The 18,812-nt window shown below is 37.8% G+C and overlaps 1 protein-coding gene across 9 annotated transcripts in view; it reads left to right on the top strand.

Annotated features, from left to right (window-relative positions):
* The window catches only part of LOC106861714 (uncharacterized), a 59,795-nt gene that overhangs the window by 37,461 nt on the left and 3,522 nt on the right, over window positions 1-18,812 (top strand). For 3 of the 9 annotated variants that reach the window (XM_088164404.1, XM_088164403.1, XM_014890303.2), the window contains 4 exons: window positions 756-807; window positions 5,812-5,923; window positions 10,540-10,623; window positions 12,144-12,267. In XM_088164404.1, coding sequence (XP_088020530.1) covers window positions 756-807; window positions 5,812-5,923; window positions 10,540-10,623; window positions 12,144-12,267 — 372 coding nt within the window. Of the gene's footprint in view, window positions 1-755; window positions 808-5,811; window positions 5,924-10,539; window positions 10,625-11,204; window positions 11,274-12,143; window positions 12,271-18,812 lie in introns of those variants that run through there. The other 6 variants (XR_015803525.1, XR_015803524.1, XR_015803527.1 and 3 more) reach the window with 4 other exon arrangements.

Genomic DNA, 18,812 nt, shown 5'->3' with positions numbered 1-18,812 from the left:
TAGGGAAAACTTGAAATATGATTTCAAGGCAAGGTGGCGGCTTGACCACATTAATACATGCAAATTCCTAGACCAGTTTTCTCTTCTGGCTATTAGTTTGGAATATGGGCCCACCAAATTAACATCTGTACTAGCACACTTCACCTAGAAATGTAAGGTCAAATGCCAGAACATCCCACAAAATTATAGTGTGAAACCATTTCATGACTGAGCTGAACATAGTAATGCTGAGCATGTTTTAAAAAAACAACATAACTTGATTCAGTTTTGTTCTAGATATGGCTTAAATCTTGTGGTGATTTTTATCCTCACCTTTTCATGCTTATTAATCTAAAACTTACCTGTCATTAAGCAAATACTGCACATGGAGACGAGAGAAGAACCTGTGGCTGTATTTCCAGTAGCCCTGTGTAGCTGGGCTAGGTATCAATGTGGGGCTACTGACAGTGTAGTAGACTTCAATGTCAAGAAGCACATCCTTTATCAAGAAAATACTTCTTGCTGTTTTGGCTACCTCTGCTCAGTAAAATTTTCTTCAGTGTTTTAAACAAAATCTTATATTCTTAATAATGGAATTTAAGGAGTTTTTACACTTCTCAGGCTTTCCAAAGTTGATCAAAAAACCATTGCTAATCATGGCTGAATGGATTTAATTTCCCAAGTGTTTGAAGTATGAATAGTCCAAAGGTGTATGATCAGCCAGTTTCATTAATGTCTAGGTAAATGCATTTATGCTTATTGTTTTGTGTGTCTAGGTCTCCGGTTTTGAAGCCATTTTTCTTCTGTTATCCCAAAAGCGATGTTCAGGTAAGACCTACTGCTTAAAGTCTGAGTTCTGTTTTCTTGGAAGTAATTTGAAAAATCCTGCTGATTTTGGCATTTTTTGGTGACTTTCAGTACTAAAACTGCGAAGTAGTCTGGAGACTTCGATTAAAAAATATTTCCTGAGATACTAATGTTATTCACACAGCATATTTTGCAACAATTGAACTTGCCAGCCTTCCATTTTAATTACTGCTAATTTTTAAATATCTTGCATCAGAACTGAGCTTCTCTTTTCAGGTTCCTGGAATTGTAGATTTAAATTATTTTTACTGAATTTACAAAGAGTGCTTACGAAAATTGTAGACTTTCTTGAAGCTTACTGGAGTCTTTTTAAAGACTAGGCAGTTGGGTATTCAAAGAATGGAACATTAATCTTGCCAACTTGGATACATCTTCTGAGTTTTTGGGGAGTGGTATATTTTGAGTGGACTACTGGGAATAAATACTAAAATAGTTGAATTTCCTCTGATTCAACAGGTTTTGCCTTAACAGAGAGTTGGGCTTTTTCCTTCCATATATCCTGTCTATAAAAATAGAAGTAGTAATTTCTCTTCTTACCTGTATTAAAAACTCTGTCAAATGACGAAAGCCTGTGCAATTATTGTGCTATCATGGAGGAACCTGTGACTATGGCCCTATTCACTTCATAGCAATGGTTTCTTTCAGTCCAGGAATTTACAGTTCAGATGTCTAGGCAGCCCTAGGTAGAAATTACAGTGCAAGATGACATGTTCATCTAGAGCTTGCTTCTTTGATGTGATGCATGTACCCCTCTCTAGTTCAAGGTTTTCAGGATAAACTTGAAGAAACTGGTTTTGCTGAAACCATGAATTGTTTGGATTTATAAACATTGTCTCTGCTCTTCTGAGTGCCGTCAGATACTGAATTTATCCTTTGGAAAGTCCAGACTAAAATGCATATATGCCCTTCTTTTTCACCTTGAAACTGTTGCATCCCTTTCATATCATGGCATCATAATACTCAGCCTTCTCACCCATCCACCATCAAGAAAGCAGCCAAAGGCTGGAGTGTTGGTCTGTGTTGGGCCACAGCTATTGTCATGGGCTTCTGCTTAGGGTGCCTCAGGGAAGCTTTGTGAGCACAGGGAGCAAGTGAAAATGTGAGCAAGGGGGAACAAACAAAACAACTTAATCAGAAAGAGACTGTTTTGTTTTCTTTCTTTAACATTCATACAGTGCTTAGCACATCCAAGCCCTATTCTTTAAGTAGTATTCTTCATTAAAGGAAAATATTTTAATTTCACAACTTTGCAGAGAAGATGCCATTTAGTTATTAAATCTGAGTTAATTATAAATTCTTCACAGTGGAAAAGCATTTTTTAAAAACTCACCTTTCTTGTTGTCTTAAAGTTGATGTACTTACTTTTATCATCACTTACATTTTGCCTTATATAAATGGCTTGTCTTTGCCAAGCTTAGTGTGAAATTATTATCTTTATATAAGTTTAGCCTACCACTGTGTTGTTCAAATTCAGTATTAACTTACTTAATTAGCACTGTTTTCCAGACTTGGTAAAATGCCATTGAGATTAAACAGTAACCTAATTTAACAAGGAAAGAAAGCAGTGTGTCATTTACTGTTTTCAATACAGAAAATCTAAGTCCTTGCTCTGTGTAACTAATCTGATAGGGACACTGATATGCTCTCAGCAAGATGTAATGTGTCCTATCACTGTTGTCCTGCAGTAATATTGGGGATAAAAAATGTGGTGTGATTGAAGTCTTTGATTCAAAATTTTAGCCATGTTTAAAAACTATTGTCCAGTAAGAGATTACAGAGTGAGTAAGGTATGAATTAACAGATTTTCTAAATTAGAAGTTCAGTTACAAAGAGTCTAGTTGCTCTAGGTCAGCATTTGACCTAAAACTTAAAAAATTCCATAAGCAGATTATGAGTTATGTTAACGTTGCCACAGTGGGTTCTTTTCTTTTGTGTTTGGTAACACCTTTCTGGGTGTCGGTTTGGATTCAGTGTTGTTTGTTGTTTCCACTCTTTTATGCAATTGTACTGATTTTCTCATAGATCACCAGTGGATTTACTGTTCAAATAGTAGTTTTTTTCCACATGTGCTTTGAAGGTAACCTAAAACTTTCACGTAGGGAGAAATTGCAGCAAACCTACTGAAGGCAAGTCACTATTAGTTATTCTTTAAGGACAATCTTAAGAAAGAGTGCTGACTAGAGTAATTTTGCATTTGCTTACAACTGAGCACTGATAACTGCTGTAGCTAAATTGGTTTATATTGTTTTGTTCTGGAAGTTTAACCTGATTGTGTCTGAATCTTTCATATTGGGACTCCTCCAATACAGATGAAATGGGTGCCACTCACTTCCATCCCACTTCCTCATGTCCTTTCAGTGGTCTCACAGGTAAAACTGAAGGGTAGCCTGCTATGTGCATACTTCCTACATCCTTCCTCTTAATCAAAAGGATGCTTACCATTAAAAACTGAGATACTGATCCATATGTATATATCATGGAACAAGACTTCTTTTTTTTCCCCCATATTGTTGGAGGTGTTGAGCCACTTGATCCACGGCTGGTGCCTCTTTGTCTCTCCAGGTCGTTGCTGCCAACCAGTTGGGATGCAGTGATAATGTGCAACACACAAATTGCTGTCCTGTGGATCACAGGAATTGAGCTTCATCTGGATCTGTGGGTAGCTGCATGTTAGGTTATAATAAATCATCTCTAGCACGGCTAATTCCTTTAAGAACTGGATACCTTCCTGCATTGTGGTCCTCTTATCTGGGTGACATACAGCATTTTCCTTGAAGGGCTACCTTTCCTTCAGACTTAACAGGAGTCATCTTCAGAGGCTGAGGACCTAGGCCCCTTTTTCAAATGCCCTCTTCCCTATAAAGTAATCATAGCTACTTGGCTTCCCTACACTCTAATGACAGGCTACTAGCTCCATTATCCCAGCATCATAGCAGCTTAAATAGCTCTTAAATAGCTGCTTAAACATAAAACAAGACCTGGAACACATTCACAAGACATGAGCCAGCAGCGTGTCCAGGTGGCCAGGAAGGCCAGTGGCATCCTGGCCTGTATCACCAATAGTGTGTCCAGCAGGACCAGGGCAGTGGTCATCCCCCTGTATTCAGCACTGGTGAGGCCACATCACAAGTCATGAGTCCAGTTCTGGGCCCCTCAATTTAGGAGGGACTTTGAGTTGCTGGAGACGTCCAGAGAAGCTGGCGAAGCTAGTGAAGGCTCTGGAGCACAAAGTTTCACGAGGAACCGCTGAGGGAGCTGTTGTTGTTTAGCCTGGGGAGAAGGAGGTTTAGGGGAGACCTTACCACACACTACAGCTACCTGAGAGGAGGTGGAGTCATCATACCTGGAGGTATTTCTAAGGAAAGACTAGATGTGGCACCTTAGGTCTAGTTGATATGGTGGTGTTGGATCATAGGTTGGGCTTGATGATCTCAGAGGTCTCTCCCAATCTAATTGATTCTTTGAAGACATAATGATCAGAACATGCTAATTGGAGCATCCCAGGATATTAAAAATAATCAAGATCTATTATAATTAGCCTGGAGGATAAGGGGAAGAGGAAGGGAAGTGTGTCCCCTCCATGGTCTGAGTTTCCAAAGAGAAAAGGCAAAGGGTATAAATCAATACTTTCTGATGGATGACTCCCAAGTACAGGGATGTCAGCAATGCTGAGTGCAAATACCAGATTAATTTCACAACCAGCAATTATATCGTATCATTAGCCAGTGTTACAAAGTACAGCTTGATAACCTCAGCCCAATTTCCATGGGTAATGAACATCATAACAGAGAACATATACTGAATGTAAAGTGGTACATAATTGAACTTAAGAAACAAGCACATCAACTCTGAGAGCAAGTACATCATTGTGACCATTGGCTATTAAATTAACACAATGAATGCAAAGAAATTTGTTTTAACGTATTCTAATCAGATCTTTTGTTATCTCAACCCATTAAGCCCCATGTTGGGCATGAAAAAGGCCTGTCAGGGTTTATTCCCAGCTGGCAACTAAGTGCCACTCAGCCACTCTCTCACCCCACCTCCCCAGTGTCATAGGGAGAAGAACTGGAAAAATGGTAAAAAGTAAACCACACAAGTTGATATAAAAACAGTTGAAAAATTGAAACAAAGTAGTAGTAATTGGTATTGTTAAAAAGGAGGTGATGAAAAGAGGGCAGTAAAACCCAGGAAAGACAAATAATGCATCATAGAGTGTCTCACTCCACCCACTGACCAATGCCCAGCCTGTCCCCCAGCAGCGATCAGCAGCTCCCCACTCTCTTCATGTGTATACTGGGTATGATGCTCTTTGGTGTGGAATATCCTTCTGGCCTGTTCAGGTCAGCTGTCTTGGCCATGCTTCCTCTCAGCTTCCAGTCCATTTGCTTGCTGGCAGAGCATGGGTAACTGAAAAGTCCTTGACTTAGAGTCTACTCTAAGTATTGCTACTGAGCAACAACCAAGTCCAAAATTCCTGTATTGATGTATTTTTTTAGCAGCTTTCACAAAATATATTTGAAGATGAACACAGAATGCAGAGAGAAGTTTTGTCTTTAATGCAGACAGCAACATTAAGGAGAAAAGGAGTCTGCCTCATGGAAAAGATAGAAACGTTCAAGTTTTGGTATTCAGCTGGCAAGAGTTGTGACACAAAATTCCAGCAATGTTGTGGTATACAGAGTGAGATGGAAAGAGATTTGTTTTCCTTTAAAAGATACCAAATTGGATGGAGTATTGCTTTGGGTTTTTTATACCTTTTTTTTTTCCTTAAACAAAGATTTCTTTTAGGTTTATAATGAATTGTTATTATATTGTGACCTTTTAAAAGGGAGCAACAGAGCCTTATCCATAAAGCTATTACTGGAAGCCTACTAGATCAGTACTTAATTAGGAATATGCTTTATTTATCCACATTGCAATGGATTTCTGATTTGACTGTTTGAAAATCTGTGTTTTATACAGATCAACCTATTTTTAAATGGGCAGCATGTCGAGATATTTGAGGATGATCTTGTGTTCACATCAGATGAGGTGGTTTCATTTGATCTGCCCAAGATTAGCAGTGAATTGAAAGGTATGTTCATCTTTGTACTTGTGAATGCATAATTTGCTACCTTCGTCCTAGTAAATCGTGTTGGATTTTTGTCTGTGTAATAAATTTTGCTTCCTTATACGACACATTCTTATGGCTGTTGCAAAACACAAACTGTTTTCTTGGAAGATGGTTAGTGTCATGCAGTATAACATATATTTGAGACTATAACAAGTATGGAAGTAATTTTTTATTAAAAACCCCTAAGCCTTAAACACAACTGAAAACCAGGTAAAGCTGGCTTGAAATTGAAACATGGTTTCAAAGTATACTGTAATCTTACTTTTTTTGTGAATCCTAGGAATAGTGTTCAGAATAGAGGACAGATGAACAGGATGACTTATGGACTTATAGCACTTAGATAATTAAAACTCAGTTCTGTTCCACATGGCAGCCTTCACAAAATCAGCAAGAATGGGATCAACCTGAAACTGGTGACTCTGAAAGAAGCCATCATGGGTTAATAATCCAGCATGATAGTTACTGTGTTGCTGCTAGACTTGTATAACCAAATTCTCTGAGAAAGAAAAGAACCTTGAAGAAGGGCTAACCAGTGAGCTGAATGGAACAGGTCAGGATGTCAGCAATGAAGAGGTTGTGTTAAATCAGAGTTGCTCATACAAGCAATTATTGGAAGTGATGGACACCTGGAAATTTTTGTTATTTCTAATGGCTGAACTATATACAGCATTTCTTAAAGTATAGCATGCTCCATAATTCCCTTTTGGTCCAAGCAGTCTTTATCACCTTATTTCTGCTATGAGAAAACGGAGAGATTTAACTTAAAGCTGTGGATAGGTATTTGCAAATCTTAATCATGTGACTCTACCTAAAAATTATGAGTTAGAAAAATTTCTAAAAATAATATTGATGGTGAAGGAGTAATTCAGGTATTAAAGTCTGTGTATACTTAAAAAAATTAATGCTGTTAAGGCGTTTACTCTGGATTCCAGATAAAGGTGAGTAGTGTTTCTCAAAACTAGTAGTAGAACACGTAACAACTAATATGAGTTAGTAGGGAATGTTTGTATCACATAGAGAAATTTTGAAATACATACATGACTGTGTACTGCCATTTGAAAGCCACTGATAGTGGATGCCTGATTGCCATGCATGTATTCATTTTCCCTATCTATTCAAACATCTGTTCAATACAGTGATTTGTGCTGTGCAGAAACAAGTATAATTTCAGGTCTTACGTCCGTTGGAAATCTGGTGTCAACCAGCGTCTCTCAGCTCCCTGGGAGTTCTCAGGAGGGCAGAGGGGTATTTGCACCATCACTGGGCAAGTTAAGGAATAGGAAGTCATTGTTCTGTTTAATGAAACGGTTAGCAAAGGTCCTGGGTTTGGGGTCTTTTTCCAAGGTAACTACAGTACTAAATATTGGAGAAGCAAAAAGCTGTTGGACTCCCTACTGCCTTTTTATAAGTTGAGAAAACTTCGAGGTGCCTGACATCAGCATTTAACTGCTGAATTCTTCAGGCCTTTTTTCAGGCAAAACCCCAATTTTGAGAGACAGCAGAACTTTTCTGATTGTTTCCCGTGAGAAGGATCTCTAAACTTTTGCCTTTGGTTGTGAATATAAATGTTTTCTGTATGTGACTAAATACTTAGGTACTTCTGTGGCTTAATATAGGACAACGTGGATGAGAAAGACAGATAGGTTAGACTGTAAAAGGAATAGCTTCTGCTAATGCATTTTCTGTCAGCATTTAGAAAGGAGGAAAGTATTTTTCTTAGTTTCATGATTATCTCAGTGTGAGGGACTGTTAGTTGTTCTTGAATAGATAAGAGAAATATGTGAAAATGGATTTAAAATATGCTGCTAGATGTGCTTCTGGGAGGATGGAATTTGAATTTACCGTTTTCCCTGGCTTCGAAGGGAATTCTTACATAGATTTGTTTTAAGATGTTTATTAAATGCAAACAATTTCCTGATAAACAGATCATGAAAGATAAATAAATTAGGGCAATAATAAATGAGAACACTAGAACACTGACTTGAACTGGTTTGTTTAAATGGGGATTGTCAAAGACTGCGTAAAATGTCTGACGGAGAAAAGATTTCTACAGCTTATGTAGTTTAGATACTGTCAAATTTCAGCCTTTGGAGAAGCACTACATTTTGTTTTGAATTGTATATTGAATGAATTTATTAAAATTAATGTGATTTCTGTAGTGTACAAAGTGTGATAGTCTTGTCCAAAATGAGCAGTGAGCTTTAGCTGGACTTCCAGATCCATTCTCAATGGAGGTGTTTAATCAAAAATAATATTCCCCAATTAAATAAATACATCCTTACATATTTTCTGCCTAATTTCATGGTACATTTCTGCTTGCAAGTGAACATGGAAAGACTGTGAGCTTCAAGCTCAAAACAAAACTCCTGTGTTCTTCTTTTTCATTGTATGCTTTAGCCTCTTCAAATCTCATGCTACTATGACTTTCTACCATTGAGGAGCTATTGTGCCAGACTAAACTATAATCACTCTTTCAGCTCATCTTTCACAGTGACTTAATATATATTATGAAACTTCAGGTCTTAATTAAAGCAGTTCAATGCTGATAGGTTGTTTGGGTAGATTCTGGGAAGAATTTTTGATCCAATTGTGCCAGTGGAAGAGGTTGCTGTGGTAAGCCCCTAGTTCTTCATTATTGTTTTCCTTGTTATTGCCACTCACATGTGCCAGCAGAGCTCCTCTTGTGAGTGTTGCCTGATCTGCTTCAACCAAACACAGATACACTGTACAAATTATGTGTCATGTCCTACTAAGGCATTTTTGTTTTCCAATATATCTCCCACCCATACCCAAATGGACTCTGGGGATCTGTCCTGCTGCCACAGACACAAGGTCAATGAAAACTGCAGCCAGTAGGATTTGGACATAGTTTCTCTGTTACCCAGGTCAGCCTGGCTCATGTCTGTGTCAGCAATTTTCTGTGGGCGGGAAGGAGTTGAAGGTAAGGATGATTAGGTTAGGGTTGGGTTTACCTGATTACCTCATGCAGTTCACAGAGTACGTATCTACTCACATCTGCACAGAAGCATAAGATCTTTAATACTGGGTCTCCTACTCCCTAAAATTAAAATTCTAAAAGGCAAAAAATAAATTGTTTGGTATTCTCAGCAGAAGTACTGATAGTACAAAAAGGACAAACTGATATATTTCAGATGGCATTGTGCCTTGCAACAAGAAGTTAATCCAGCATAAGACCCTGTATATTCAGTTCCTTTAAATTTGGGACGTTTGTGGCATGTTTCTTCTGGCTGCCATCAGCAGCAGTTGCACCAGAAGCTGCCACAAAGCAGGAAAGCTATCGCTTCCCTGCCCTGCATATTCTCCCTACTGCTTTCCAAGGACCAGAAAGAGGGGGGGGAACTGCCACTTGTGTCCAGAAGGATGAAAAAAAGACAGAAGGGGGGACAGAGGAGAGAAGGACTGAGGGATGAGAAGTTTACTATGAGTCAGGAGTCGGGGTCAGTTTGTTATTGATGGTGAGATTGAAAAGCCAAGGAGGCCAGGAGAGTTGATATGGCCATAGGAAAGTTGGATCAGAAGCAAAACTAACTGAAAATTACTCAATTCTCACTGCCTAAAAGCTTGGATATAGCCCATGCTTCAAGTTTCAGTGTTACGCTGTGATCAATGAAAAGCTCAGTAGCAAAGTGGATGCTTCATCTCTCACTTTAGAGAACAGGAGCTAGATGGTGACAGCCTACTACTCTTAGTAATCAACAATTGCAAGAGGTCTGTGCTGTGTAACTTAACCATCAAACCTCAGGTATACATTGCATGAATCCCAATATACTGAATTTCTGGATTTGGACAGGAACGGGTTTGGTTTTTGATACATACATGGATAAAAATATTTCATATGAACTTCGTTCAGTGAAATGCAACAACCTCCATGTTCCTTGAACATCCAGTACTCAGATATCGACAAGGTAAAAAATCAAGATTGACTTCCTAGAAAGCATGTATTTTCTTATATAATACTAAGATTTTTACAAAAACAGTAACTTGTAAAAGAAATCTTAAGTTTCTTCTATACAACTGGATAAGAAGCTGTATAGTGCAAATGCAAGTGAGACATGCATTGCCTTGAAAAGGAATTTAAGTTGTTACTGTTTTCTACAGGCATTAGCACATTAAACATACGTTACAGAGTTACCAGGACAGTAGCAACTGCAGGTATTTTCCACCTTGACAGGAAGCAGAGATCTGTGTGTAAAGGGGACAAAAGTTACTGGCTAAGCAAGAAAAGACAAGCAGCTGCTATGCCTCCTTCAGAGACTGCATTGCTATGTCCAAGATGGAAGTCATATTGAAGGGTGATGGAAGAGGGGATGCCTGGTATAGCATTTGGCTGTAAAAAATGTAAAAGGGGTTCTGGAAGATGCAGTAGGAGGAATCAACTTCTTAATTTTGGCCCCCAGTCTCACCTCTTTTTCTCTAGGTGCTCCTGTGAGAAGAAGGATTGGAAAGTTTTCAGGTTTTTTGCAAACAATACAAAAAGCATGCACTTAAACCGACTCCTTCAAAATATGTGATTATTTGTAGCACCATTAAAATGAATTCATTTTTATGTTGTACAGATCTGCCAAGTGGTCCACATACTTACCGCTTAGAAGATCTTGCCTATACTAGAAGTGGAGACAAAGGCAATTCTGCGAACATAGGTATTTTTCTTTCTTTTCCTTTGTGAAGTGATGTAACATTTTCACATAAGAGTTACATATCAAGTGCTAGTCTTAATTTTTTTGAACTTCACTTGACCATTATTTCTTACAATTGTGCTGAAACAAAAGAGAATATGTGTTGAATATGGATTTTACTAATGAAATATCTGTAGTTTTCTGATTAGCAGCTGTTGTAATCTGAGGTACTAAGAAAATATATTAGCATGTCATACTAAAAAGAAAGGGTTTTGTTTAAGATTGGAAAGCTGAGCTCCCAGAAGAAATGCCTTTTTAAAGTTTCTTTTACATATCAGTTGCTAGTCCTTCATGTGTGTATGTTACATAATATAATTTCTTGGTTGTCTGATCATGTATAATATTATTACATGTATACATTAATTTTGTAACATGTCTATGGCTAAAACATTGACAGTGTTAGGAAATATTAAAGTTGTTCTCATACGTACAAGAATGTTGTTATTGCTAATGCAAATGGTATATTTCAGTATGCAGTCTCTTTGCATTGATTGTGCTGCTTTTTGCATTGTTTAATAATTCCTTCTATTCCTTACTTCTGCATGCAACAATTGGCTCTCTTACTTGTTGGAAGATGAGAGCGTGTGGTGTTCAAAGCTCAGTATGAATTAAAGGTGCGTTTGGGATTTGATTTGCTATTAGCTGTCATGCTAAAACTGATGACTTTTGTTCATTTGTATTCAGGAATATAGTTTTCTTGTCCTTGTTTGTGAAACTGGTTTTTTTTGGGTTGAAGAATGAAGCAGTGTTGATTTTTTTTCTTTTTCCTTTTTTTTTTCTTTTTCTTTCCCCATGATTGACCACTGTTGGAATTTATCATTGCCAAGTCATGAATGATGTATACTAATAGTCTGCTTCAGATATAAAGACACTACTGCTTTTCTAAGGAACAACACTAGCAACAACAAACTTAACCTCTAATTTAAGTCCAGATAGAAAGGTCCCTGTGACACAAAGCTGTTTTCCTAATCCTGCTCTGGAACCTCAGCTTCAGCATAAAATTAACTGAAGCTTGTAAGAGCATATTTACAGCAATAAAAATGTAATTGTGACTTGTCACACTTGTCAGAATCCCGTGCAAGAGGGGGGGCAAGGACCAAACCTTTGGTCACAGATCATGCCTTGTTGTGATTAATTGTGATTACCTAAATATCTAAGTCTTGCAGACTATTTAAGGAAAGACAATTGCCTGTGTTTGTTGTGGTGGTGTTGTTCTTTAGGTGTCTTTCAGTGGCAGGGACTGTTTGCAGCAGAAGAAATCCGGTGATCGCTTAGTGGTCACTTTGGTGTCATGCTCCACCCTACATCTCTACTGACAGAGGGAGAGCTGTCATCCTCTTGTGTCTTTTATTCAGGAGCTCATTAAAGGGGATCCATATGTACAGTTTCAGTTAAACGGAGAATCTCAAATTGGTTTTGAAAGGATAAATACAAATTGGTTTTAACAGTTCCTGTTTCAATTAATGCCAGTTAATGCCTAACAGGTGTGATAGCACGGCATCCCCTCTACTATCCATACCTAAAGAAAACTTTAACTGCTCAAGCCCTGGAGAATTACTTTCAACACCTTTTAGAGCGTGAGAAACCAGAAGAAGCACTAGTAACAAGGTGAGTAGTTTGCTACACAGCCCACAGTTGTATGGTAGAGACATGATAGTATCAGAAGTTATCTTAAAATACGTTATCATAAATATTGCAAATCTGTTTTTATTTTCTTTGGGTTTTTTATGTATCTTCCTTTGCCTTTTTAAATAACAGCTTGAATATAGTCACTGAGAAAGAACACGAACTTGGGCCTCTCTTGAACCTGGACAAAGGCCGTGAATCCGTTTAGTGAAGGCATTTAAATTCTCAGAATTAGCATGGTAGTGTTGGGGCTGTTCCTTTGTTTTGTTTCAGTACAGAATGTCCTTACTTACTAGAAATAGTTTCCAATGCCCTTTGAGAAATTTATCTTTCTACTAGTTTTGAACCATCTGGAAACTGCAGGAGTCTTAGTAACTTAAGCTTCCCAAGCCTCTGTGCCACTGCTGAACTGAGAATTAGAAATCTGTAAAACACCACCTGAAAGACATTTACACAGCCAGTGAAGTCTGAAGCCCAAACTTACATGATGATCCATCAGAAATGGGCCTCATACTGTCCCTGTTTCTGCAAAGCATTTGAATATTTATGAAGTTCACTCACTTCAGAGAAAGTATTCCTTCTAGTACCCTACTCTTAACCACTTCTGTACACATACACCAAGCCAGAATTTAAAGAAAAAACATAGTTAATTTCTCTTAAAATTTGAAAGAGAATACATCCTAAACAGGACATTTTTATGGGATACTCATCTACTAAAGAGAATCTTCTGCCAGCAGACAACATATATAACATTCTTATTTTTGTGGTATGGCTGATGCTCAGGGCCATTCCTGGGAACTGAATGAAACATACACCGCTCTTGTAGCATGAGGTAATGAAGCTCACTCTCCTAAGGATGTCCAGTAAAACAGTCAACAGATTTTAAACCTTCTAATCTCTTTGAAAACAAGTAAAAGCTCAATACTGTCACAAACCATTCAGTCTTCTAAAACATGTTTTGATACTAAGTCAGTTATGCTGTACATATGGAGATTTTGCCAAAGTCCTTTATATATTTCCATGGGTAGTGGATAAACTCTTAACTGTCTTTTCGTTTGTTCAAAGACAGAGTCAGAAAGGTACAGCTCAAAGCTCAGAGAGAGCTTGGAGTTATTTTAACTCCTAATCTTTGAATTGTAAGTGCTGGTTTTGTCTTCATAAGCGGCTCAGTGCAGATCTCACCAACTGTTTCGTAAGTGCTAACAAAGCTATGTATCTAATAAATTGTGATACTAATTGTGATACTAATACAATTGCAATTGAATCTCCTTGGAAACCAAGCAGAGAGGAGAAGAAATAAACCATGTCATGTCTCCTAATGATACTTGAAGAAATTGATTCCTTGCCATTCCTTAATGCTGTTTATGTTCATAAATAAAAGTAGAAATTTCTTCTGTCTGGATGAACCCAAATTAATTTTCTTAATTAGATTATCTGTTTGTGGTTTTGGCTTCCTTTAATGATGTGATAATGGAGCTCTGTGAGTGAATTGGAAAGCTACTGGGGAAAAAGAATAAAACCTTCTGTGGAAATATTTAGGATTATAAGGATTATGCTCATGTGCTTCAGATTGTGTAGTTTCTTTTTAAATTACTTCTTTATTTTTTAGTTTTAACTATCATAAAAAGGAGCTGTCTTACTGTCTTATTTTCCTTTATTTCCCTTATTTAAATGGTAAGTAGTTAAAAACTATGTATTGGTTTTGCTGCTATAAACATACGAACCATGGCTCTGCCTCACTACAGAACAGTCTTTTAACCAGTTGCCTTTCATGCTTTTTCACCAGAGGCATTGAATAGGTGTACTAAACAGAGAAAAGATAGGATTATTTTGGTAGAGAACACTGAAAACTCAAACTTCCAGATCTGCAGGTAAAATAATAGCAAAAGATGGTCTTTCAATCCCCAGGTGATAGCTTCCCACAGTAGAGCGCTAGAGTACATTCTTATAAGATCTGAGTATCTTAAGATACAGAATAAGAATACTGCTTTTTGTGTAGTGGTACTAGGTCAGTCATTTAAGAAGGACAGTAAAATTATCCTGTGAGATTTTGCTGTTTTCATCTTCTGAAATGTGGTATATATAATGTTTCGAGAACATTCCAATGCTCAGAAATATTAAAAAATGACAGCTGATTTCTTCCTATGCAATGTTTTCACCAAGAACTGAAGAACAAGAAATATGGATGCTGATGCTTCTATATGGCTTTTTTGTACATATATTTATTAGGAAAAATAAGTTTTTCTCTACAGTATATCTTAAATGCAAACACTTCTTTAACCCTATGGACTTGGTTCCTGCTCTCCTGTGATGAAAAGAATCTTGTCTTTTCCTTGATTTAAATGGATTAAATAATTTTATATCATTATTATTTCCATGCATTTTAATGGAAAATTCACTGAATTCCTGACTTCTCTTCTTCTTATGGAGAGCACTTTAAAGGAAGTAGTTAAGCAGGCACCCCATTGTGCATAAGCATAGGAATTCAGGTAGAACAGTGAATATTCCTTGTCTTTCTGGTTTCTGTCACAGATAGAGTATTCTGTGAAGGGTTTGTTTTCTGTGTTTTTTAAAAGCAGCTCTAAAAACATTTAATCAAATTGTACTATTAGATTTTTTTTTCCTTTAGATCTCAGTTAATTAAGCTTAAATTGCTTAATTATGCTGAGTAAATGCCTGCCAGCATTTTGGTCAATGTATTGTTGCTGCTTAAGACTATTATAATGGGTCTTTTTCTTTTATTGTGAAAGTTTATTTTCTGTGTGGAAATATTTTGGATGCTCAGATGCTTCAGAGAAGCCTTAAAATAGTGAAGATGCTGGCCTTCATATATTATTTTGTAATCCTCATTTTAGCTAGATTATCCCACTGTAAATATTTTCTCAAAGTAAATAAAATGAATGTGCCCCATGGAGTTGTTGCATCCCTGGGTTTTTCCCCTTAGCGACAACCTTACCAGCTTAACTGGGTAATAATGTAACTGTAATAATAGGATGGGTACGATGGTGTGCCAGAGATATCCTTTAATCCACGTGGTCAGAGAAGCAGTGTCTGAAAGCGATGTGTTGTTCGAAAGGCAGGCAGTGACCAAAGACACAGGGGAGGGGTGGGGTTCACAATATATAGGGAATACCTGAGGGCAAAGGACCAATCCCAAACGCAGGACAGGGACTTGACCTTATATGTCAAAGGTCTTGAACCAACAGAGAATCAGGGCTAGGAATGAGATTTACTTTGGAATGAGCTAATTAGCATCTTAGCAGTGCCCAGTTTCCCAGGTTTCAGGTTTACCTATCCTATCTCAGCTGGTTCAATTCCCACATTTTCCCCTTTTTTCTTGACTGCAAAAACCTTTGATAAAGAATTTTGAAAAACCTGTAACATACAATTTAACAAACAGGGTAACAACATAAACACAATAACAAATACAAAAATCGTTAAACGCATTTTGATTCGAGGTAGAGCCCAACTAGATAACTTCCAATTTTTGAATAGTCTGTTGAACCAGTTGCTGTCATCTTGTAACTTCTTGAATACTTCCTTGAGAATTTGAATACTGTGATGAATAGACTCACTATGATCAGAAAGGTTCATACAATACATTCCCTCGAAGTCCTCACAGCCATGCGTATGTGCTCAGAGTAGAAAGTCTATTGCTGCCCTGTTTTGCAAGATGGCGTGCCTGACGGCATCTACATCTGAGAGCAAGCCACCTAATGCAAGGGAGGTAACATTGGTTTGTTTACTCAGGAGATACCCAAGATGATCTAATTGACCTAAGGCTTTTGCTGTGGCCACCCAGGGCAGTAAAAGGGAGGCAGCTGTTCTTTTGCTTTTACTCCAGTATATGACATCATCTTTGCAATCAGATTCAAATTAACATGTAGATCTTTTTACTCTATTATTTTTGCTATGAATCGTTCTTATGTTGGGTGCCAGCAAAGTAAGCCTCCCCAAGCTACAAGGCCCACCCTTAAGATGTGATGGTATGGCAGGCCATACTCTCTCCCCACAAATGAGAAACACACCCTATGGTAGCTGAAGAAGCTAGACTGAGAAGTGATGGGCGATGATTTTTGCAAGCTTTCCTAATAATCTTTCCTAATAATTTTTCTTTCTTTCATGATTGTGGATCTTTCAATCATTTCCCACTTTGGTTTATAAATAAACCTTATGCAAATACCCATTTTGACAGAGCCAAGGATTTCTAGCTCCTGGGGTTCAAGTGATGCATGTGGGAGCTTCTGGGTCCAGTGATCCCAGGCATCTACAGGGTTATGTTTCCATATGCTGTTAGGATTGTTATCTTTCATACTACGGGTGGTATTATTGATTATTGGCCATACATCCATAGGCAGCCCTGCCAGGCATGTCATCAGGGCTAGCAACAGACAAGCACAGAGTGTCTTGCCAGAGTTACATTTTGTTTTTGCTGAGGAACTATTCAGGTCTTTATGAGGAGCATGGAGTTGGTCAGGATGGCAGCAGTGAGCAGGAGTCCCTTTGAAGTCATATTTGATGGAACAATCTGTGGGAAAGCTAAGCAAGTTAGGGAAGTGTAACAGAGTTTGCAGCAGGTAGGTGGTTGTTCTCTGGATGTCCTCTCCTCAGATTCCTTTTGGGTTTCTCCTTTTGGAGTGTCTTGGTGTTCCTGTAAAGGCTGTAGATACAGTTTTACAGTTTTTGCTGGAACCCAGAACAAAATTTTGTGGAGATGAAACACATGGTGCCCCTGAACAGGGACTTCTCATATTGAGAAGAACCTGCAGGGTTTTTCGGTTAGCTGGGTGATAGCAAACCGAAATAAAAACTCTCTGCTATGGAATTGTGGAATTTTTGAAATTAAATTCTTCTGCTTATGTGTCTCTGCTTTTATATGCTCTTCAGTTTCTCTCCCGATTTGTTTTTCCTGATTGATTTTCATGACACTTCTTTTGAGAGATGAGATATTAGGAATCGAAATTCCATCAGTCTAGTTCTTAAGGAGATATCCTGTGGACACACTGTTAGAGATCTAGGAAAATTACAGCCTGGAAAATAATTTCTCAGGCTGGAGTTTCTCCTGTTCTCTCAGCTCCATTCCCAAGCTGATAATATGTCAAGTTCGGTAGGGAGATTTTCTCCCAGGATGATAACTTGGTCAAAATAGAATGGAATTAACAACATTAGATTAACACTTGGTACCAGCCGTGGGACTCATCCTAAACTACTGTCCCAGAGGTGTTCTCTCAATTATCCAGTGAGCTACTGTCTTGTCTTAGCTCTGCAGAACATGCTATAAGCACGAATTGTGCTTTCAATAAAGTTGTCTCTTTCCTATCACGAGAGGGAACATGTAGCTGTGTGTCTTATTCCCACTATTCCAAAGGGTTAAGTCCCTAACCCATGGCTACAACATCCTCCAGTTGAAATTCTTTCCTGCCTGGAAATCTTTGCCAGCTCTTCAGCGTAAAATTTATAGTGTAGTGTTTTGCTTTGGTAGATCTCTGGCTTTCATGATGTGTGGTGATTGAAATTAGAATTCTTTTATTTAGTTTTTTAGAAAATTTTGTGGAGTCATCTGGTTATGCTATATAGTTGCTTATGGTATTAAATTTAGTAAATTAGGTAGGTAACTTATTGTAGAATTGCTTTATTCTTCATATTCGTGTTGTCTAATAGAGCACTGGTGGATTAATCTACTTTCCTGCTTTCCCAGTGGATTTGCCTTTAAGTGTGATAATGTTGTCCGTCAACTAGTTTTTTGAGAAAGGGCAACAGAATGCTGACATAAATTTTTTTTTTCATAATAATAACTAATAATACTAAAGTAGTATGTGGTAATGATAAAGTAGAAGGAACTTAAAGTTGAAATTTTATGCCTGGGAGATAGAAACAGACACTCCATGACTACTTGCCTTCTAGAACAAGAACTGAAGTGATTGCCAGACTGCTCAGCAAACTCATCTCCTTCCACAAGAGGTTTGGGTCATATGCCCAAGCTAAAAGGGCAGACAAGGCTGTGAGCACCAGCAAGAGCCATGGTTTTCACAGTGCTCAAAAGGAGCTGAAAGAGATAAACGTCAAAGTGACAAAATTAGCAGTATAAGAGCACAGCAAGAAATTCCACCTATATTAGGGAAAAGATTTAAAGAATTTCTCCCAAACAGATGAAGATCAGATAGGTGACTAAAGAAAAATAAGTGATGTTGGAGAAAGCAGGATTTAAATTGCAGCAGACATCTGGAGACTGAGTGCGAATTGGATATCATCTTTCTCTGTTAATTCCTTGTGGCTTTATGATGTTCTGATTTAAATCCTTTCCTATGGGATTAAAGCAAAGCTATCGGGTACTTAGATGAAGAAAATATTGGAGGAAAGAAAAACCAAAGAAAACCAACAATAGAAGGAAGATGACAGAACACTGAAAAACTGCAAGAAGAGGCAAATGGAATACACTGTAGACCTGTTTACGGAATTTGTAACAGTAGGAAAGCACAGTTATTTGCCAAACTGCTACAAAAGTTTCCAGATTGGAACTACACCAG

The sequence above is a fragment of the Sturnus vulgaris genome, chromosome 4, assembly GCF_052056855.1.
Source record: "Sturnus vulgaris isolate bStuVul1 chromosome 4, bStuVul1.hap1, whole genome shotgun sequence".
In the NCBI taxonomy this organism is placed as follows: domain Eukaryota; kingdom Metazoa; phylum Chordata; class Aves; order Passeriformes; family Sturnidae; genus Sturnus; species Sturnus vulgaris.
This window is presented reverse-complemented; position numbering and strand designations above follow the sequence as displayed.